This window comes from Pungitius pungitius, chromosome 13 (assembly GCF_949316345.1).
Source record: "Pungitius pungitius chromosome 13, fPunPun2.1, whole genome shotgun sequence".
In the NCBI taxonomy this organism is placed as follows: domain Eukaryota; kingdom Metazoa; phylum Chordata; class Actinopteri; order Perciformes; family Gasterosteidae; genus Pungitius; species Pungitius pungitius.
Window position 1 is genome coordinate 9,409,158 of NC_084912.1, and position 21,579 is coordinate 9,430,736.

Genomic DNA, 21,579 nt, shown 5'->3' on the forward strand with positions numbered 1-21,579 from the left:
CACCAGGGTGTCGCCTCATCAATTATTGAACCAGTACTTCATGGTAATACATAATTTCTTATCAATTATTCATGATAATGTGCATGTAGTTTACTTAATTGTGTTATTGACTATCAAAAGTAATTTCCTGAAAATCCTCAAGGACGTAAATTGAATCAGCCCAACTGGCAGTTAAGTATTGTCATTCTGATCAGCTGATCCATTTTTCAACAGTCATTCTAGTGATAAGAGATGTTTAGGAATAGTGCGTCAACCAATGTATTGCCTGTGATAAACTACCGTGTACAGAGCCCTGAGGTGATGAGAGATGATGTTTTTGTATATGTAAATTCAACATTAATAAGTAGCATACAATATGTTTAATGGGGTTTATTAAAAAATACTTAGAGAGAGCAGGGGAAAGAGGGTGAGCATTTCTAAAAGTAAATAAATAATAAGAGTCACGATTGCTCTCCTCTCCCGGCTTTAAAGGAAACTGATAAATAATGTATCCGAACAGATGGCTGGAGCGCGAGGCAACAGGAGAGGAACATGAGCGACTACATCTTTAATTGTTTTAAAGAACATGTCACAACAGGACTGGCGTGGTTCCTGTCTGCTGGAACCACTGATGTGCTAACAGAGTGCAAGGGACAGCCGCCGCTCTGTCCGTCTGTATGTACACATTTACACACACAAAAGAAGAAAATGTAAGTTCACTTTCACTTTAAAATCAAAAGAATGAGATATTGTTTGAGGGCCATTAATGACCTGATGGCAAAAACATCCTATTGCCAAAATTCTCCAAAGTCCTCACTGTGCTGCCATCAGTTCTACACAGAGTTTACATGCATTGACATTGAAAATGTAAGCGTCGGTCCTCTTCATGAATACGAGAGGAACTGTCTTGAGATTACTTAAATTCACATTATCAAATAGGATTTTCTTGCACACATGTTGTATCAACCGTAGTCCATCAAGTAGAGTCCAAGAGTTCACGAAGACAGATATAGATCCAAAACCACACTTGTGCTGGGATAACAAGGCCCCACATATTTAGCATTTCTCACAAACAATAATAATTTACAGTCAAATAAATATTTAAATGTTGCATCCATACATTTTGATATCAATACGGTATTTCCCGGGCCGGTTTGTGGGCTCAGTCAGTAGTTGTGCTTGGTTGCTCATAGGACCAGAGTAGTGTAGTAATAACCGGCACGATCACAAAGATTTAGAGTAGGAGTACATCCGCGTTTTTGTCCAGCGCTTCACTTTTTCTCCTGTGGTTCCTTGGAGCAGTGAGGGTGTTTGTCATGGCCGCTACCCAGGACTGGCACCTTGGTGGCCGGGCTGGGACTGGAGCTGTCTCTTCCTCTTCCCACGGTGACGGGGGCCTCAATGGCGGAACCCACTGTGGGTCTCATGCCGACTCCGGACAGCACTCCCACGCCGGCACCGGGACCGCTCGCCGCACTGAGCAGGTTGGCGGACTGCAGCACGGCCTCCGAGTGCTCTCGGGCCTTCATGCGCAGGGCGGCCACGCTGGCTGTGCGGTTGCCCTGACAACCGTAGGGCGGCAGGAAGGACAAGCCCATGGGGTCAGAAACACAGCAGGAGCATAAGCCATTACCTGAAAAAATAACACGTGTGGGACTTAAAATGAGACTGCTTAGAGCAAGATTTTCATCATCACATTGTCGTAGTCACCATTTATTTTTGCCCATTGATGAGAATCATAATTACCTTTCAGTGTGGCGACCTGTGAGAGGGCCTGGGCGTAGGTGGCCGAGTTGAGGAGTGTGCCTGGTATACAAGATGGGAAGAACGGACCACTTGGACCCACTGTCCTGTTGATACTGGAGAAAGCATACACACTTTATCTTATTGGCGAGTGAGAAATTAGAGAATATCAAATGATGTTATTGATTAATTTCTGGAAGGTTTCTTTCTAAATGTGTGTTACAGAGCTGCTTTGTTGCATAATTGGTTAATTTGTCGTTGTTAGGGACACTGTGTAATCGTATAAAGGGCTGCAAGAATTTACAGGTGACAGTTCTTGATGGAAAAGATAGCGCCTTTTTATTCTTTCCATCACCTATATCCACCAGGATATTTTTTCTCAGCAAAAACAGCTCTAACAATAATCGTACTTTCTCTTCTCACCTCTGCTGCATCTCCATTGGTTCTTTCTGCTTTCTGCTGTGGTCCACCGGGGACTGAGAGTTGATGCCGCGGGATGGAGGAGTGCCGTCATTCATCTGCTCTTTACCTCCTTCAGGGTCCGCGCTCCCTCGCTCCGTCTTCCTCCACTTTGCTCTGCGATTCTGAAACCAAACCTTCAGGAAAAAAAATGGAAAGAGAAAACAATTAAATTAAATCACCAATTAAAACTAGAGAACGGCTACAATTCCTGACAAATTAGCACTCTGGACCATTTATTCTATTTATTGAATCCATCGTTATTGCAAATTGATTCTTACCAAGTTCTTAATTTATCTTATCATATTCTCTTTGTAAGTAAGTTCAAACTACAAAATTATTTTCCCTATCCTGTTAACACATCTAGCAAATGTATCAATTTACTTTCAAGAGGTGTTTGAGTGCATCATTCTCGAGCACTCCAATTTGTCACAGTCCATGAATTATCCCCCCAAAAATCCTCGTCCACACAGTTGAGAACATATAGTCAAGTTGTGGTATCTTAATCGAATGAAGGTCACTGCCTTTAACAACATTTAATTGAGCAATTTTTCATTATCATATTTTAATGACTTCCCACTGACAGTTGTGCTGCCCGAGAGAGAGGCAGCTATGATGAAGTCGTTTATTTCCCTATTTAGTGATTGTTTGACAACATCAGATTCGATTAGGACATGGTTCTAGCGGGCATTAATCATCATGTGTGAATGGAGATTGGAGTCGGTGTGCATGTGCTCTGCATCCCTCCCATTGTACCGGAGATGTCAACAGCCAAACAAAACGTGCATTCATTCGGCATAAAGAAAGGACAACATTTTGGTGGCGGGACAACAATACAACCAATGGACTTATCTCACCCCTGCACCTTCCAGCTAGAAGTCGCGCCCCCCCCATACACACTCGCCTCTGAATGGGCTATAATTGCTCCATTAATCTCAATTTGCAGCGTGCTCTTAATGCGGGGGAGGCCCATTGACACTTTACAAAAAGGGGGGCAATAACGCTACAACAGAAAGGAAATTTATTTTCTAATAATAATGTAAGTTTAATATCCCTGCATACTGCCGTGGATTCATGTTCAGATTTAATAATAGGAATGTGGTAATCGGATTAGGAGGGGAATAATTTGTTTACAATCCCTAATTTACAGCGCTGGATTCCATTATCAACCCCGCCATTGGGTTTAAGCGATAGTAAGATGACCCTGGGGAACAAAAGGCAAACTATTATATTTCCCACAATTAGATCTGTGCTCACAACAAAACCCAAAAGCAAATCTGGAATGCGGGAAATTACATACAGGACACATAACTTAATTATATGTAGCCAAGTTTATAACTGCGCATATGTGTTGGGCAGGACCGGAATATAAATTGCCAAATTTAAGGTGCGTGTGTGTTATTTTTCTATACGTGTGTGTGTGTGTGTGTGTGTGTGTGTGTGTGTGTGTGTGTGTGTGTGTGTGTGTGTGTGTGTGTGTGTGTGTGTGTGTGTGTGTGTGTGAGAGAGAGTTTTGGAAGCATAAAGATTCCCCCTCTTTCCAAGCACACATGGTTTCCTGTCTGCGTGGATGGAAAAGGACCTGCGCGCATGATGTATTCCTACCGTTGAGACGCGGACAAATTAGAGAGGGACATTATCGCTGGTTAATTATGAATGACCGATTAATCAAGCTAATCTAATATTCACCATTATGTTGATGTTATTAAAGTGCATTGCCGGAATGACAGAGTGGCTCCGTTTGCCCCCGCGTGCACGGTCGAACGTGCACCAGGACACAGTGCGCTGCTGCAGCCTACCTGCACCCTGGCCTCGGTCAGGTTGATCTTCATGGCCAGCTCCTCGCGGGTAAACACGTCAGGGTAGTGAGTCTGGGCAAAGACGGCCTCCAAAGCCTCCAGCTGGATGCACACGGAACACAGGTTACACGTAAAAAAAAAAAGGTTCTCGTCGATGTGTTTGTGTGTTTTCCTTTAGGCGTTTCATGTTTTCTGGTTTTGTCTTCCCTAATATCATGGTCATATCTGGGATGAACTCATGTACAGTTGATAACAGACCAATAAAGGACAGAGTAAACTGGCTTAACTATTTACAAACGAATTGTCCACATCAACGTGCAGGCAAGAGCTTCAAAAGAACACGTTTAGTTTCAAATGTTTCCTAATATTGTATTTTTATTCCCGTGTGTGAGAGGCAACTATATATTTTATCTTTTATGTTGATCACATCAAACCAATCGTAAAACGTATTATTTTTTTGTACACGGTAGTTATCCGGAAAGCAAAACTTTCTGCCAAAGTTCTTCAAAGTGTTTTATAATTGGCCTGTGGCAGAACATACATCCGTTTATATAAGATCCATTTATTTGTTATTCGGGATATATTTGTTTACCTGTTGCAAAGTAAACGTTGTTCTATTTCTGCGCTGTTTTCTACGTAGAAATCCGTCATCAAAATCAGCCGGGGCGTGGTTGCCGAAGCCGCTTGCATTCACTGGAGAAAAAAAGTTAAATTGAAAAGAAATTAGTCACTTAATAAAACTAGGTTTCCAACTTCATGTTCGCAGTTAGATCAATTCAAAATACGTTTACTTGTGTAAAGAGAGAGGAAAAAACACATTTTGTATTTTTGTTAGTCGCATGAAACATTGATGTTGGGAGTCTGAGGGGAACCATGACGGACTAAGAGCCGTGACACCCGACATCTGTGACCGGGACAAAACGACCCTTCTTCCCCGGGGCCAAAGCACCAGCAGCTTCTCACAAAGACAGCCGATAGATGGGAAAAGAGATTTAATCACAATCACCTCCAGATTTAAGGGAGTGATGAATTACTCGCGGATTTACTTTAAGCATCAAAGCCATTTGAGTTAATATTTTGAAAGATGAAAAATGTATTTCCATCGTGTCCATAAAAATAACAATGTTTACTATTGCTTGTGTCTTTTTTTAAATATGAATTGTTATCATTTTGAGAAAAAGAAAAGAAAAAAGTAATCATTTTCTCGGGCCTTTATTCCCGGTCCTGCAACAATAACAATACTAAGAAAGCAGCCTGAAGATAAGTCACACTTATCAGACTCTGGCTTTAAGCTACAAATTAAACCCACAGACACTGATGGTGTGAAAACGTCGGAGAGGAAACTCACGTGTGTTGGAGCGACAGCACTCTCCGTCCAGCTGAGGCGGGCAGTGAAAGTAGAACATCCCGGCGGCTCTCTGGGCTGCGAACCTATGGAACAGAGACAAAAGTTTCAGTCCAAAGACTCGTGCCCTTTTAAAGCTGTCCCATTCACATCCGCGGTGGAGAAAAAAAATGAAGACATGGGTTCGTCCCAACAAGAGTTGGCGCCGCGCGCGACTTGGCAACATCCAAAGTTGAGGCGAGAGAGCATCCTACCTGCAGTGAGGAGGCGGATGAGAGTGATTTCGCGCTCTGGAGAGAAGTGGCTGCTGCACTCCACTGACTTTCTGTCTGGGAGTGTCCACATCCCTCTCTCTCTATCTTTCTCTCTACCCTCTCTGTCCTACACACACACACACACACACACACACACTCACACTATCTCCCTCTCTCTCTGGGAGGGTCCAGATGTCTCTATAACTGTATAACTGTCTACAGAGTGTTAAGGCTTTCAGCTAGTGTCGCAGAATCTCACGCCTAATTGGTCCTAATCGGATTATCACGGCTTTGTCTCTCTCACCCCAACCCCTGGTGTGTGCGCTCGTGTGTCCGTGTGTGTGTGTGTGTGTGTGTGTGTGTGTGTGTTGGGGGATGATAGAAAAAGAGGCAGCAGAAAGAGGGAGAGAGAGGGGGAGAAGTACCCAAGGTGGCAAACGGCAGCTCTGCTATAATGCCAAAAAATTCATCACAAGTGATTGTTATTCCAGAGTCAAGCATATTCCCTAACCATAAACATGCACACATACCCGTTGCACTTTTTTATGTGGTTCTTTCATATATTAAAAAAAGGAGGATGACTGCTTTTGGGTTTTAGATTGACTGTCTGGTGGGTTAATTGCCCGTCAGGGTGTGTTAGGGGGTCCACTTTACAAGGGGTTGCGCATGTAGAACACTCACAAGGCCACATTTTTGATTTTGTTCACAGCAAGGGGTCCGGCGATTTATTTCGCTTCCTCAAATAAATGATCTGCTGCGGGACCCTTTCAATTAGTTTTAAAGCGCATCGGGGACGCCAGAGAGCAGACGCCATGCGTCTCGGAGGTGGAGGCAAAATGAGGCTACGAGAAGCAGCTGAAATTTAGAAGAGGAGTGCGGGATTGGACTAAACCACATAAAGTGCAGAAAATCCCTTCTAATGGCGCGTAATTGGTTCTGTAATATCATTACAGGCGGATAATGGCCAGTTACGGGGCCCCGCGCTATTAAGGGTTTCCCTGGCGTGCAGCGTTTATGTTATTAAAGGGGGAATATAATGATATTTTAGTTATTAAATGCGCGTAATTAATTTATGCACCACTGAAAATAAAGTTGTTATTATGACCTCAGTGAGGCGCGTGGAGAAAATTGAAATCAAATAACGGTTGATAACTTTATCCCAATATTTGGTCCAGCCAACTCCGACTAGAGTGTTTGTGTCTACTTCCTGTCAGCGGCTTTCCTCGATGCTGAAGCGTCAGGAGGAAATAACACTCGCTGGTCAGCAACGATGTTACGAATTAACTTTAACTACACAGCAGTGGGTTTTTTCGATTTTATGTTTCATTTCAGGACCCCGGTCAGCTCCCCACAATCCTTATTCTTTCCCGCAGTGTAAGTACAGCTAAAACTATATAAACTAAACTAAATAACTTAATCCATAGATGCCACCATTGTTCTGTTGATTGTGAATTAACCATAGAAATATCTTTTGTTGCTTGGTGACCTGCATTCAACGGCAGATTGTCTGCTTTGAACATTTGTTTCATTTCGAAAAGTCTTCTTTTATTGTAATCCTGTTCAAACAAACGAGCAAGCAGTTAAAAGTGTAGCATTTATAATAAAAATACAACAATTTATAAGATGGCAGCAAAATTGTTGTTTTTTGACAATTTCCACATATTGTGAGGTAGCTCATTTGAAGTCAGAAAGACAAATGGGTTACAAAAGCTAAGATATGTGTAGATCTAGTCATATTTACAAAAGTGACACACTGCATATTCCTCTGAACAGATCAATAACAAGGTTATGCAGTATTATCTGAATTCAAGCATAACCAGGAACAACACAAACAATTTCAATTTGTGAACCAACACACATTGCAACAGACGGTCCCACCAAGATGTAGAAGATAAATATATGATAATAACCTGAGTTTATCAGCTAAGCCCACAGTTTGTTACACAGTAAAATGTCTTAATATGGTCCTCCCTGAACAAACCAATTTCTCTTAAGTTTGATCAATGTACTTTAGATGTCTCAATTTAACAATATATACCAAAATGTCATGGAAGGAATAATGAAAAGAAAGATGTTTTAGGGCTTGAGCTCTACAGACTCAAAGCTGACAACTCCTCCGATATGCATCACGGTTCAGGCTTCCCTCCACTTTCATCCCCTTTAGCGGAAGTGCTCCTTCAGTCTCCAGATGCCCTCCTGACCAGAAGTCCTCTGGAAGTCACAGATGCTCCTGAGCAGCTCTCTGAAGACGGGCGCCTGTTTCTCCGTCAGCCTTGGTTTGAAATACTCCAGCACTTCCTGGGTGCTGGCCTGTCCGTCCACACTGGCCTGGAAGGCCATGAAGTTGCGTACGTCCACCAGCAGCTCGTCATGCTCGGTGGGTGGAGCTGGGGGGGAGCTCGTTCCTGGAGCTGCAGCGTCCTCCTGCTCTTCTTCTGCTTCTTCTCCTCGGCTGGAGGGCATGCTGAGGTGATTACGGGCTTTAATCTTGGCCAGCAGGGAGGAGGAGGAGAGCGGGGCGGCGTTTGAGTCACTTTCCGCGCCCTCCCCACTGAAATGAGCCCCCGAGCCAGGCTTCTTTGACACGGACTTCTTTACGATAGCAGCATCCTAAAAGTGCGAAACGGGTGAATTCACACAAAATGGAATAAAAAACGCAGAGTATCTTTATGTAATAACACTGCAGTTACCTTGCATTTGCTTAGAGTGGGGGCAGCCTGAGGCAAAGGTGCCACCAGGAGAGAATTATTCTTTTGCCCAAATCTTTTCCTGAGAGAGCAAACAAGGAAGAAAATTGAAACGTGTGATTTACAATTGATTAACACAGCTCTGAACAACCAAAGTGTCTCAGTGTGAGACGTTGTACCTCGCAGGTGGAGGAGGGGGTCTACTGAAGGACAGCCTGCACTGCTGGCGGGACACCTTGAGGGCTTTCAGTGCATCTTTGGCTACCCGGTTGGCTTCCGCCTCCACAAGAACATAGTCAGGGTTGGAGGACTCCATTATGGTGTCATGCTGCATGACACTGTGGATACCTGAAGAGGGGAGTCAACGAAGCAGCCTATCACAACAATTACTCAGCAAACCGTGTCTGATATGGCCGATGGGGGTTTGTTCACAAAAGGCCTACCCGATTTCTTGAAGAGCTTTGCCAAGACGTAATCATCAGACTTCTTCTCCGTCTCACTGTCGTCCCCTTTCCGAAAGGTTCGTCTCTTCACCAAGTGGGAAATGCGGTGTCCTTCACACCGAGAATCCTTGGAGTGTTTACGCTTCTTATGTTTGCGTTTGTCCAAGTCAACGGAGTCGCAGTGTTTCCTCTTTTCCCGGTGTTTCTGTGGACTGATCAGGGACGCGTCTTTGTCTCTGGGTTGGTGAGAGCTGGAGGAGCTTTTTACCGCCGGCTTATCTCCGTCCCAGTCTGTGTTATTTTGTCTTGTATACTGTGTATTTTGGTTGGTGCATTGGCGGTCTGCTTCACTGTGGTTTGCTGAAGAGTGTTTATGTAGGGGACTGCCAGGCTTTACAGTGTGTGATGGCATTGGCCTCTGAGGTTTCTTGGGTGCCTTGACATCAGAACCTGTACCTGGATGACATAAAAACAATACTTGCTCTGTGAATTCTTCCAAACTATAGACAATTTTCACTCATTTGCCTCAAGAGGCTTCAGACAACTTAATTGGATAATAAAATGTCTCTCTGGTAAGAAAAAAAATGAACAAACGAGTAAAACCTGCAAACCTGCAAAAAGGGCACTAGTCTCGGTTCCCTGAGCTCCATCAGGGTCCGACAGTGTGAAGAGCTCGTAGATGTCATTAGACTTAAAGAACCGTCTTTGTTTGGGGTCCTTCAGGACACGGTTGGTCAGAAACTGTTTGAAGATTTGTCTGAATCAGAACAGATAAAACATTGAATTAGACACTTCTATGTAATTAGTTATTTTACCTCAGCAGGAAACCCTAATCATCTGTCACCATAGAGTAGTTGGGCTGATGGATGAGAAAATTAGTTAACTGCAATACTCTAGATTTCAAAATAGCATCCCTGCAGGTCTTTTAACTTGCTTTTTGAAGGCACTTTACAGACCCTAACCAAACAGAGCAATAGTTTAGAAGTCCTAGATTGGCGGTTTAATAATGCAGGAAAGCTTTTCAATTACTGAGGCCCGGGATAGTAAGTCGTAATACAGCAGTGATGTGAGCAATTATGTATGTCATTACCAATATTCAGGAATGCGTGAAGTCAATGAAAAGAAAACTAAAATACATGACTCAAGCGTAAAATGATCAAAGGCAGAGCAGGGTTTAAAACTAAAAAATTAGATTTCTGTCTTTCAAAAACACAGCCGAACATAAAACAGCATTCTGAAGACAGCACTCTGACCTGTGGTAAATCTTCTCCTCGATGGTCCCTGCAGTCAGCAATCTGTAGACCGTCACTTGCTGCTTCTGACCGATCCTCCATGCTCGCTCCCTTGCCTACGAACGCGATATATGCAAAAAATGACTAGGTTACATCGACTGAAACACAGAGTCAAGGTTACGGAGGCTTAAAATGAATAAGGAAAAAGAAGTGAAAAATACAAAAGTAGTACAAATTATTAAAATTCTTCAGAAATAATTAACCTAATAAAATGATTTCTTATGTGTGTGTATGTGTGTTAGTGTGCGCACAGATCTGTCTTACCTGTGTGTCGGTACTAGGGTTCCAGTCCGGGTCATAAATTATGACTCTATTGGCTCCCGTCAGATTGACTCCCAGACCTCCGACTTTAGTGGTCAACAGGAAGATAAAAATGGATTTGTCCTGCAAGACAAAATAGCAGAAGTTAATAAACATAATTTCAACAGTTTTATGCTGATTTCTATCATCGTATGAATAAAAACGTTTTCTTAAATTCTTAAAATGTGTTCAAAGACATTTTGTTTTCCCAAACTAAATCTAAAACTAAACTAAAGATAATCAGATACCTTAATCTGAATTTGGATTTTAGTTACTTGATACTTTTTTACAGATTTGGACAGAATCAGAGCGTCTATTCGTTCTGTGTTATAATTTCTGAAACCTTCTGTTGACGACAGAGACAACAAGGTACACAGCGTTTGAACAACAGATTGCCATCGAGTAGGGTTTTCACCTCAGGGTGTGCAGGGTTCCACTGATGCATTTTGTCCCTCAGGACAGGATTTTCATGGGAAACACTTAAACCCCATTAGGGGTGAATAATCCTTACCTCGTTGTACCGAGCTATGAGAGGCTGTCGGGAAGCTATTGTGGTGGTGCCGTCCATTTTCACATATGAGTAATTATTCTCCGTAACAAATACCTCCAAGACGTCCAACATCTGGAAAGGAGATGAAGATAGACAGTGAGCAAGAAATACAGCGAGAGAAACATCAGGGGAAACGAGGGGCTGAGGTTAGGATTATCTCTAAAAGGATTAGAGCAGATTAATATTACATGGACAGAGATACCGACAGGGAGGGTCTCAGGTTCCCTCTGAGGTATAATCTCATTGGTATTGACTGCAACAGCTGGGGCCTCACTGACATACACTCTCTCGCGCTCTCACATGCACAATTTTAGAGGTACATATGTTGTAGGTAGCCAGCAGCAAATATAGAGAAACATACAAGTGACATGACAAATTAGGATGTAAATAATTTAAGGCCTATGCAAAGATGCGTGCAGAAAGTGCATTGAAATAAAACAATTTGATTAACGAGATTATATAATATATGTATATATAAAGTACTCTTTCAGCCGAGTGATTGGTTGGTTGGTCAGACTGAGCAATGTGTTCCTAACCTGTCTTGACTGAGAGAAGAGCAGGACTCGGTGGCCCTGTTTGAACCAGAGTCGCAGCAAGGACTCCACGACTATCAGCTTGCCTGAGCGCTTCCAAAAGCCAAACTGTTCCTCTTTGGTGAGCTGGTCTTCTGGGATTCCCCTCAAAATACGGGGGCCGCCGGAGAGAAGGTCTGGGTGGTTACAGATCTTACGTAGTGCTATCAAACCTGAGAATATCTGAAAAGCACACACAAAAGAGAGGTTTTTCAATACGACTGCTTCCTTCAATTAGACGGATTGGGCGGCAGGTGACAAACCTGGCATCTCTACAGCGTTGCACCTTTAACCAAATAAACACATTTACTTAGTCTACAGGAATTAGTCACATCATTTATTTACCAACAATAAAGGGTGTGTTTTTTGACAAAGGTCCAACGGCCACTGCATTAGTAATGGTGGTTAATGGACTGAGAGTGACCACTGACTATATCTGTAAGAGCATATGTGTTTTTGTGTGTGTGTGTGTGTGTAGAATCCACGGTGGTCAACCATGGCTCTCTGACCACGTCCATTTGGTCAATGGTGATAAATGGTTGAGTCGCTCTCTCCAGAGTCTGGCTAATGTGAGAAGAACGACAACACTGCTTCCTCAAGAAGAACATCTTAAAAATACCAAAGTTAAGCTATTAGGGATTTTACAAAAGGTACATGTCAAAATAAATGTATTGCACTTATGCCTGTTCAATGTATTTTTCAAGTGTACAGGAGTGAATAGAAATACACACATGCTTTGAGGAAGGATGCTTTTGAGGAAGAGAGGTGAACTGATATTCATCAGTTAGGACGTTAAATAATGAATACGGCATGTGAGGTTCCAGGAAGTCTTCTACTTCTAAAGAGTTTAATCTCTTCTCGTCTTTGTGTCAACACAAAGGGTCCAAAGTGAAGCTGCATAACAAAAAACCCCACAGTAAACCCGTTTTAACTATGAAATCGAGGCTTACCTTCATGTCCCCGTTAAGCATGTTGTAAACCTCTTTGGAATCTAAGAAGCTCTGATACACCTGACGCTGGTCCTCTGTCAGCCTGCAAAACAGAACCTAAACACAGAGTAAAAGAGTAAAAGAGTGTAATAAGCAGTGAACATCAACTTTAAAACCCTTTGATAAAGTGCAGTGTGAGAGGAGAGAAATTAGATGGAAGCAAGGGGTTTTTGGAGCCACTACCGTCTCACGGGACCGACTTAATGAGCTGAAGTGGACTGAGCAGTCAACCGGGGATCAGCCACCTTAATGAATACCTGCTCCTTTTACTTTACTGGGACTTTATTAGCTGGCTTCACCTGACAAGAGCGTGGCACATTCATCAAATACTCTTTAGACGTGGCACATGCAGTCACATCCGATCAGATAAACACTTCCCCAGTTAAAAGAACCAGGCGTGAGAAGCTATTTGATACTTAGGCAGAACACGGTCAAATGTCCTCAGAGCATGATGAATACCTGTTCATTTTTGTCAGGTAAGGAGAGGTTCGCCTTGACATCTGCCTTCATTCTTCTGAGCAAGTAAGGATTGATGGTGTCCCTCAGCACGCACGCACACTTAAATGCAGTCTGGACCTGAGAAACGGAACAAAAAAAAGACGAAAATGAGATTCAGTTCAGGGTGTCAAACAACCACGTCCACACCTGTCAGTGCGGATGTTGTGGTTTAGTCCCTCTTCTGCCCTCTCTCATCACCTCCCGCATGTTACTGTCCCTCTCAGCAGCACAAGCCATTAAAAATTGATCAGAGTGCTGTTGGTCTCGAGGGACAAAGCCCTCGTCTTTCATCGGCACAACTGGCCGGCCCCATTGGAAACGGAGGGGGGAGCTTCAAGTCCCACCCCCACCACCCGGAGACCCAATGCAAATGTCTGCTGCACCTCATCCAGTCAGTACTTAAGGGCCAGTTAGCCTTTTAAACATGAACTCACTGGGGGTCCACAGAGGAATCAAAGACACCCTCTGCCAAGCTGGAGGGGACAATAACATGGTGGGATTTTGGGCTCAGCGGAGGTCAGAGTGGAAGGGAAGAAGATCCAGTGAGCTCTACACAAGCTGCCAAATGGATCCACATGGGGATGCAGACGTATGCTTCAGTAATGGATCCAGCGTCCACGCGCCTTTTCACATACATTTATTTGTACACACACAGGAACGTCAGCCAAGGGCCGGCTAAGCTGTTCTGAGAATTTCGAGAAGAGAATAAGGCAGCAGAGCTTAGCCCTCTGACCATTTAATAACATTAATAATTAGTAAAGGTTTTTATTATCGACAGCGGAAGAAGCATCAATAGCCAGCTTAAATAATTAAATCCATACAGTCAGTGGGTTATTAACGATTGAGCACTAATGACAAAGGCCTACAATTTAGCTCACCGACTCTCCACTTTAGCCTCTCCCTCCATCCCTCTCTCCCTCAGACACTGGGGATGTACTGAAGTTCCTTTGCATGGACCTACATTATCCTTCATTGCACTTAACGGCTCTGTTGCTCCACCATCTCTCCTTCTGACTCGCCAACATCGAGCTCTATAAATTTGTGCCAACATGACTGCCGTTTCCCAACGACTCTTCAGCCCTTTGTCGCTCCCTCCTCCTTACGCTAAGGTTAAGGATTTACTTTTATGTAAAGCTTTATCGAATAATTCCTGGTTTCATTCATAGCTTTGACATTTCAGTTATAAATCAACAATGCACAGCCTTTTTGGAGGTAAAGGAACACCAATCAGTGTTTCCCTTGCTTGACATTCTTTCTATCCTGATTTTTGCTTTTTAAAGTAAAAATCCTAATTTTAAATGAAAATACCCCATCTAAATCAAAATCAAAATACAAGAAGGAGTATAATGACCTTCATATGCTTAGTAACCGCTTCTATGTTTTTATTTTCTAAAAATGTGAACCATGTTCCAGATGATTGATGGATTTTTTTGCCTATGAAGTTCAAAAATGGAAAAAACTGTTAAGGTGTTGAATATAACAAAAACCTCAATTTTTCGCATGTTTGTTGCAGTACCTGCACAGCTGAGGCGTTGCTGTATCCTCCCATGGTGATCGGCACAGAGAACTGCTCCATGAAGACAGGCAATGTCCCCAGTTTGCCGGGGAAGACAAAGTCAAACAGGGACCACAGCTCCTTCAAATTGTTCTGCATCGGAGAGCCTGACAGAATGAACCTGTGGGGAGTGCGAAACTAGAGAGAGGGAAGAAAGAATACAATGTATCTTAAAAAAAGGTTATGTTAAAAAAAGTTATGTCCTAGCAGGTTGGATGTTGATGCACAAAAAGGAATGAAAGTAAATAGCTAACGAGAGGAAAGTGGAGCGAGAGATTCTAGACGGGCACAATTGCAACAATTACTTTTCCACAAGAAAGAAAAATGTTCTTAGTGTATTTATGCTTTTAACTGTCTGGTTATTTTGTGTGTGTTCATTAAGGTGTGAGTGTTGTGAGACCATACCTGTTTGCAGGCAGTGGTAACTCCAGCATTTGGATTCCTGATCTTATGGCCCTCGTCCAGTATGATGTAGTGCCAATCGAAACGCTGCAGAGTGTCTTGCAAATTCCTCACAGCTGAATAAGACGTAATCAGGATACCATGACATTCTGCTATCTCTGGAATAAGCTTTTCCTACAAGAACAAAAACAGAAACATGATAATTACAGGTTTTCCGTCAATTTGCATCGTCTCTGGTAGCTCGAGCATCTACTTCGATGTGGCTTGAGAAAAGAGAAGGGGAGATGATTAAGAGATCATGCTACTAAACAGACCACTAGTGCCCCCCAGAGGAAAAAAAGACCCAGTGGAAATCTTAAACATGAATCTGAAAATCAAACTCACACAAACCCACACAATTACCTTGTTGCTGGTGAACGAGCCAGTTTCGTGTAGTACAGCCACTCTGAAAGCGGGCCACCAGGTGTGAAATTCTTTTACCCACTGGTGCATCACCGTAGCCGGGCACACGATGACGGTCGGACCCAGACCGACATACCTGCAACCAAACACACAGCCAACAGATGTTTACCTGCAGACCAGCAGAGAAGATGGGGAACAAGGGAACTCAGGGTCCATTTAACTCTGGATAACCTCAGCGAATTTCATTAGCAAGTTAGACTCATCATTTCTATACCCGGTTATAGAAAAGGAAGCCTTTTCCCAATAAGAGGAAAAGAGCTTTGCTTGCATGAAAACCGTGTAATGCATTCAGGCATCCGGGAATTAAGAGAAAGCTGAGTGGTCAGGTACAATAATGCAGCAGAATCATGCAACTACAAAGTCAACCTCCACCGCTCCACACATTCTCTGCGCATTCACCCAAGAAGGTGCATGGTCGCACGCTGAGCTCCTCTGAAGATCTACAAGAGCCGTGTCCAACACAAACGCACATACACCCATAGAACACACTGATGGGGCTGGTATGAACCTCCGCCTGGTGGAAGCTATTGATACTTGGCCATAATTGAGTTTGCAAGCAATCAATTTGTGGGCGTCTATAGTAGACAGAGTATTGACCATCAGGGAAGCTCCAGCCCCCCCACAAATGCACAAATGTTGTTTGTGTACTAAAACCAGATTAGCAGATGGTTGATTTGTTGTGAAGCACCTGTACTAGTTTGTGTCTCCAAAATTCATTTTACGTGTTTATGAAGACACACACACACACACACACACACACACACACACACACACACACACACACACACACACACACACACACACACACACACACACACACACACACACACACACACACACACACACACACACACTGTCAGTGTTTCCTCTGACGTCTGCAGTAAGAAAGTGAAGAGTCTGATAATTGAAACATGTTTAATAATTCAGATGAACACTCTCAAGCAGAAATCCCCCATATCAAATATTCATACTACACAGACACACAGTCTCTGGCCACAGTTTGGTGTGTGTGTGTGTGTGTGTGTACCTGTAGTTGCATCCTCTGGTCCTCAGTTTGCTGTAGCTCAGTCCAGCCAAAAAGCAGATGACCTGGATGGTTTTACCCAATCCCATCTCGTCTCCCAGGATGCCGCCTGACTGCTGACAGTGGAGCTCCCACATCCAGCGCACACCTGTCTGCTGGTACCTGACAATGTGATAAACACATAAGCAAATGACTAATCATATCTACCAATGGAAGCAGCTATGGAGGGCACAAACGACAGGTTGGCAGAATAATTATAATTTATTTCAACTGAAATCTGGTTCAATTACTCTTGGCGGCAAATTACCCGATCCATACCAGCTGGGAGAATGATGTGCTTGAGCTTGCAAGCCAAATGTCACTTTCTTTAAAGTTATGAATTAAGTACGATGATATTACTAAATCCAAACAAAGAAACACACAACTTGTAGTAAACAGGGAAAAGCGTGGTCGTGTGAGAAAGAAGTCAGCAAAGTAGCACAAGAGAACTTCTGAACTGATAATAAAACCCAGTTATTTATGATACACATATTATTTTAATGCTATGAGTAATATAGTAATATACACTATCACTTCCTTACTACATGTCTAAGTATTGGAGGTAACTCACAATGTCTGAAACTGAACTTACTTGTAAAGTTTTTTCCAGAGGAAGCCAGGCACTTTGAAGCCTTCGTCAAATTCTTCATCGCTGTCATCGGAAAGCTCCTCCCCTCTTTCTCTCTTATTCTCCCTTTCTCGAAGACGTTGTCGCTTCCATCTCCTGGAAAGAGAACGAGTGCATATTAATAAAGTACATCACATGGTAAAATGTCTCTCTTTTTTACTTTAAGGAGCTTCAGTCAATATTCTTATTTATTTTGATTCTAGACGCCCCCTTGTTGTGATTGTAGGCGAAACACAGAGCTACGTGCAACCCTGGACCGCCAAGGTATAGAGAATGGATGGATACACTAACTGATTTATTTTAAGTCTTGCCTGCACAGGTGCATGGATAGCAAATGTTTTGAGTTGTTGCTCTTCCCCTTGAGGGGGTGGAACATCTACAGCAAAATGGGAAAAGTACAGGGAGGGGGGAACAGTTTTAATGGTGCAGTAGAGAGGGCAGTTAGAGGCACAATCGTCACGCAGCAAATGAAGATTGATACAGACAATTAGTAGTTCGAGTTCCCCAGAAAGGTGTGAGGTGGAGAGGATGAGAATCCATCTTCATTTGGGCCCGGTCCTGTCACCCTGCCTCAAAACTGGTCCTTTCGCTGGGCCTGGGAGACCACACTCTCTAATTAAGTCAAGACTAAGCATTGGTTCAGTTAATTACACTTTTCTGTGCCCCCCCCCCCCCGTCCCTTCACCTCCCACCTAACTGCAAATACCGCCCACTCTAATAATATCATTCCTTGCTTAAGCTGGCCTCACCATCCATGCCTTGTCTATGTCGTGAATTGACATTCAATCACTGTGGTGGAGAAAAAGGACACATGCCAACACAATTTATTTGGCAGCTATAAATATAAAATCTCATTAGGGCTGCTCTTCCATTAATTTGAGCATTAGAGAGAGTGAGCGTATAAAACCACGTGCAGAAGGATAATTAGGCCAGTGTGAGAGCAGAGAGAGAAGAAGAGCAGGGAAAGAATTTGCTTAGTCAAGAAACAGCTGCCAATCTCATCTGGGATTAACTCTCCTTCTGCACTATGGAGCCAGCGGGAAGCGGCTGCTTTTTGCCTTAACTAAAAAGAATAACAATGGCACATTTGCGCCATGTGAAGAAAAGTTAGAGGCTGAATCTGGTGTTTACTGAGCCTGTGATTTAATGCTTTCTCTTTTGAGTAGGACTTACGGATGAAAAACTTCTTGCACGTTTGTATCCAACGATAACACACACCAAAGAGAAATCTATTGTTCACAAATGATAAAACTGTCAATCAATCAATCGTGCATTACATTTTATAGCAGCAAGTGCATAATCCTACCGTAATCGCTGCCTGTAGTACTCCATATCTCCATCATCTTTGTTTTTTTTGTCCTCCTTCTCATCTGAACTCTCAGGGTAATATTCCTCCTCACTCTCCTCTTTTTTCTTTATGCTCTTCCTCCCTTTCACTTCTCTTTTCTTCTTGTACGGTCTCAACTCGTACTCTTCTTCGTCATCCTCCCCAAAGCCCTCTCCAATGGCTTCTCTTTCTTCTTGGTCAGGATCAATGCCTTCATCACTGGGCAGGTACTCTGAACCCTCGCTGTCTGTCTCCTCGCCCTTAGAGTGGCGCTTGCTTTTTGATTTCGGCAGCCCTGGCTCGGCCTTAGGGCGAGCCCTAGGATGCGCCTTGAGAGCTGTTATCTGAAGCTTTCGGATGCGCTTCTTCATTTTTTTGTCCTTGGAAGGAGAAACAATTGCGGCTTTTCCCCTGCCTTTATTGGGACTGCGCCCCGAGCTTATTTTCTTCTTGAGAAGAGGGGCTCTCTTCCTCTCAGTAGCCATCTTGGCCTGGTCCGCCAAGTAGAGGTCAAAGGCTGAGTTTTCAGCAAGCATCACTTTTCGAGGCTTCTTTTTTTCCTCCTTCTGTGGGATTCGTGTTCCAAAAGGAGTCATGTGCCCCATCCGGATAAGCTCCTCCCATTCGGTCTCCTGAGCAGGCATGAGCATGCTGCCCAGTGTGGAGGGACCAGCCTCTGTGCAACACACACATTAAGCAGTGTTAGATCCATGTTGTAAAGTATCACTAAATCTGAGTTTTTCTAATGGTTTGTGTTTGAGAAAAGCAAATGCACTGAACACATATGTTGGTCCTCAAGGATGCATACAGGAAAATTTGGTGAGAAATGCTGAATATTAAAACAACCGTGTTGTTTACAAGACAACTGCACTGTGCCCTTTATGTGTGCAGCAACATTTACATGTTTTTTTTCAAGCAGATAATAAATACACAAATTAAGTTGTGTTTGGAAAATCTTGGACACCAGCACTAAATTACATTTGGCTGAAACGTTGCTCTTACTGTATTTAATGTAGTATGCATGTCTAATAGCTACAACCCTCTGGGATTTGTTCAGCTCTACCACATCAAAGTATAAGGTTCATGTCAAACAGAATTGGTTATGTTTTAGGCATCGTCATGTGATCCATGGGGGAAGAATCACAGAAAAACACCTCACCCTCCTCTTCATCATCATCTTCTGCCAGAAGCTCGGATTCTACCCTTTTGGTATCCTCTCCTCCCAAAATGGCCTGAAGTCGCTTTTGTTTGGCTTTGACTTTCTTTAGCTGTTTCTCCTGAAATAAAATGTTTTCATCATTATGACAATTACTATCCACATTATGGAAGTGTTATATTATTATGAAATTCATACAATTTTAATTTGGACAAATTAAGTATTTTACCTTATTTTCTTTCTGTCGTTTGACAGATTCAATCTTCCTACTGATATCTTTACTGGAGGCATACGGAGACAGCTGTTCAATAATCTTGTTGATTTGTTTAAGGGACACAGTGACGGACCTGAAACACACCATCAAAAAAAGATAAATCAGTCCTTAAAAAAGGTTTTTTTGATGTCAAAATCACAAACTACTTAATAGTCTTGATAAAAGACTGAAATGTGCAAAATTGACAGCTATTTTGTCTTTAATTGTCTTTATCAAAGTTTACTCAGAGATCAAGAATAGATTCTGCAAATATGTCTGAGAGAAAAAAGGTCCCAAAAAGACATGTAATAAATACACTATATTTCACTTTTCATCAAACATAAAAGCCTCTATATTAGTGGAGTTGTTTTGCTTTACCTGACATCATCAAGGACGGAGTGGTATTCCTTTTCGGCCTCAGCTTTAGCAGCAGCCTGATTGGCCTCCTGAATTGCCTCGTCCACCTGCTGAAGGACACCTTGCTCAAGGACGTCATGGTCATAAACAGCCACACCAAGACCCTGGAGTTCATTGGCTCCAGAACTGGCAGATGCTGCTTGAATACGCTGTCGATCTATCTGCAGCAAGGCTCCGGACCTCTTGCCACCTGAAATCAACCGCAGACGACAAAGACATTTAAATTAAGAGAGAGTCTGTTGAGTTTGTCGTGAATCAGTTTGACGGTTTGAAACTATTTGTGATATTCTTCTCTGCTGTTGCATGGTGCAAGAGTGGTGGCGTATACAACCCACCGATGTTGCCCTCCCCGGGTCCAGTGTTGGCAGGGTAGGCTGCGGCAGCCTCCGACCCCTGACTGTTTTCGGGAAAAGAGCAGATTGCAGAGCCCCCTGTTGACCCATCCTCGTCCGTCCCTCCTGGGGTAAGGGCAGCACTGGCCGGGCTGGAGAGCGAGGAGGGCACCTGGTCCTCTGGACCGTCTACAGGCATGGCGATGCTCCTGCAGACAGAGACAGCCAGATGTGTCATTCGGATGACACAATGCACATGTAACGGTATGCCTCATTTAAGGCCTGTCTTTTCTTCTATGCAGTATATAATGTTTACTGAGTATAGGGATTGCGGGATAACGTAATGTTGCCCCCAGAGGGAATCCGGGCAGCTCGGATATTGGTTAAAGTTAACGGACTCTAGCTAGGATAACTTAACGTTACTTATTCAGTGAACGGGTTAAGCGTAGAAAAGAGGTAAACTAACAGCGTTACGTATAGTGGAACAGTTACCGGCTCTAGACAAACAATAGTAAAAGGTGAGGTACATCTTTGTAACGTGTTCATACAGATAGAAACCAGCCTCTCACAACTGCCCATTGTTTACGTGGCTGGGCTAACGTTAGCCTGCTCGGCTAACTGCGAGCCGACGGTCAGCATCTGAAACGTGGGTCCGTTTGAATGAAACCCACGGCAGAAACACGCGTTACTGCGTTATCGGGTTGGTTCTAATCTGGTACATTTAAACTGCAATGACTTACCAAACCCGCTGTTAGACAACATCACCGCCTTGTTTTGTTATGTAGCTTAAGATGCTTGTTTCCGGTGGCTGTGTGTTCAATGGTCGCCTCGCTGGGCAGCGCCATCTGCTGGTGTACAGCGGCACTGCACCCTGGTCCTCTAGATGGCGCCACGAAACCACTTGTTTTAGTGCAGGGCGCCGGCGCTCACTTTACTAACCCAATGAAAATGTTAATGTGGACCACATTTGAACCTAATGCGGTTATGTAATTAGCATTGGAAACCGATTGATGTAGATTTAAGAGTTAAGCACAGTGTGAGAGTCTTTGTGTCGCAATCGTGGTGCAGTCCAGC

General features: G+C 43.3%; 2 protein-coding genes across 3 annotated transcripts; both read right to left on the reverse strand.

Annotated features, from left to right (window-relative positions):
* Positions 1-369: 369 nt before the first annotated feature.
* Positions 370-5,624, reverse strand: drgx (dorsal root ganglia homeobox). 2 transcript variants are annotated; one of them, XM_037465939.2, is made up of 7 exons: positions 5,580-5,624; positions 5,329-5,411; positions 4,573-4,673; positions 3,981-4,082; positions 2,146-2,318; positions 1,726-1,838; positions 370-1,612 (listed from the first exon to the last, which is right to left on the reverse strand). In XM_037465939.2, the coding sequence occupies exons 2-7, from the start codon at positions 5,384-5,386 to the stop codon at positions 1,251-1,253; spliced, it is 909 nt and encodes a 302-aa protein (XP_037321836.1). In that variant the 5' UTR covers positions 5,387-5,411; positions 5,580-5,624; the 3' UTR covers positions 370-1,250. The 2 variants fall into 2 exon arrangements, with proteins under 2 accessions (XP_037321836.1, XP_062422757.1); XM_062566773.1 differs by lacking the exon at positions 5,580-5,624 and having other exon boundaries at positions 5,329-5,569.
* Positions 5,625-6,933: 1,309 nt separating this feature from the next.
* ercc6 (excision repair cross-complementation group 6) lies at positions 6,934-21,335 on the reverse strand. Its single transcript, XM_037466229.2, has 22 exons — positions 21,246-21,335; positions 20,509-20,714; positions 20,135-20,363; positions 19,733-19,850; positions 19,507-19,624; positions 18,327-19,023; positions 16,985-17,116; positions 16,357-16,515; positions 15,270-15,405; positions 14,871-15,041; positions 14,427-14,603; positions 12,872-12,988; positions 12,374-12,469; positions 11,388-11,606; positions 10,813-10,923; positions 10,266-10,385; positions 9,963-10,057; positions 9,321-9,466; positions 8,710-9,165; positions 8,446-8,614; positions 8,270-8,348; positions 6,934-8,189 (listed from the first exon to the last, which is right to left on the reverse strand). Exons 2-22 carry the CDS (start codon positions 20,702-20,704, stop codon positions 7,740-7,742), a joined length of 4,191 nt encoding a protein of 1,396 aa, XP_037322126.2. The 5' UTR covers positions 20,705-20,714; positions 21,246-21,335; the 3' UTR covers positions 6,934-7,739.
* Between the last annotated feature and the right edge of the window lie 244 nt (positions 21,336-21,579).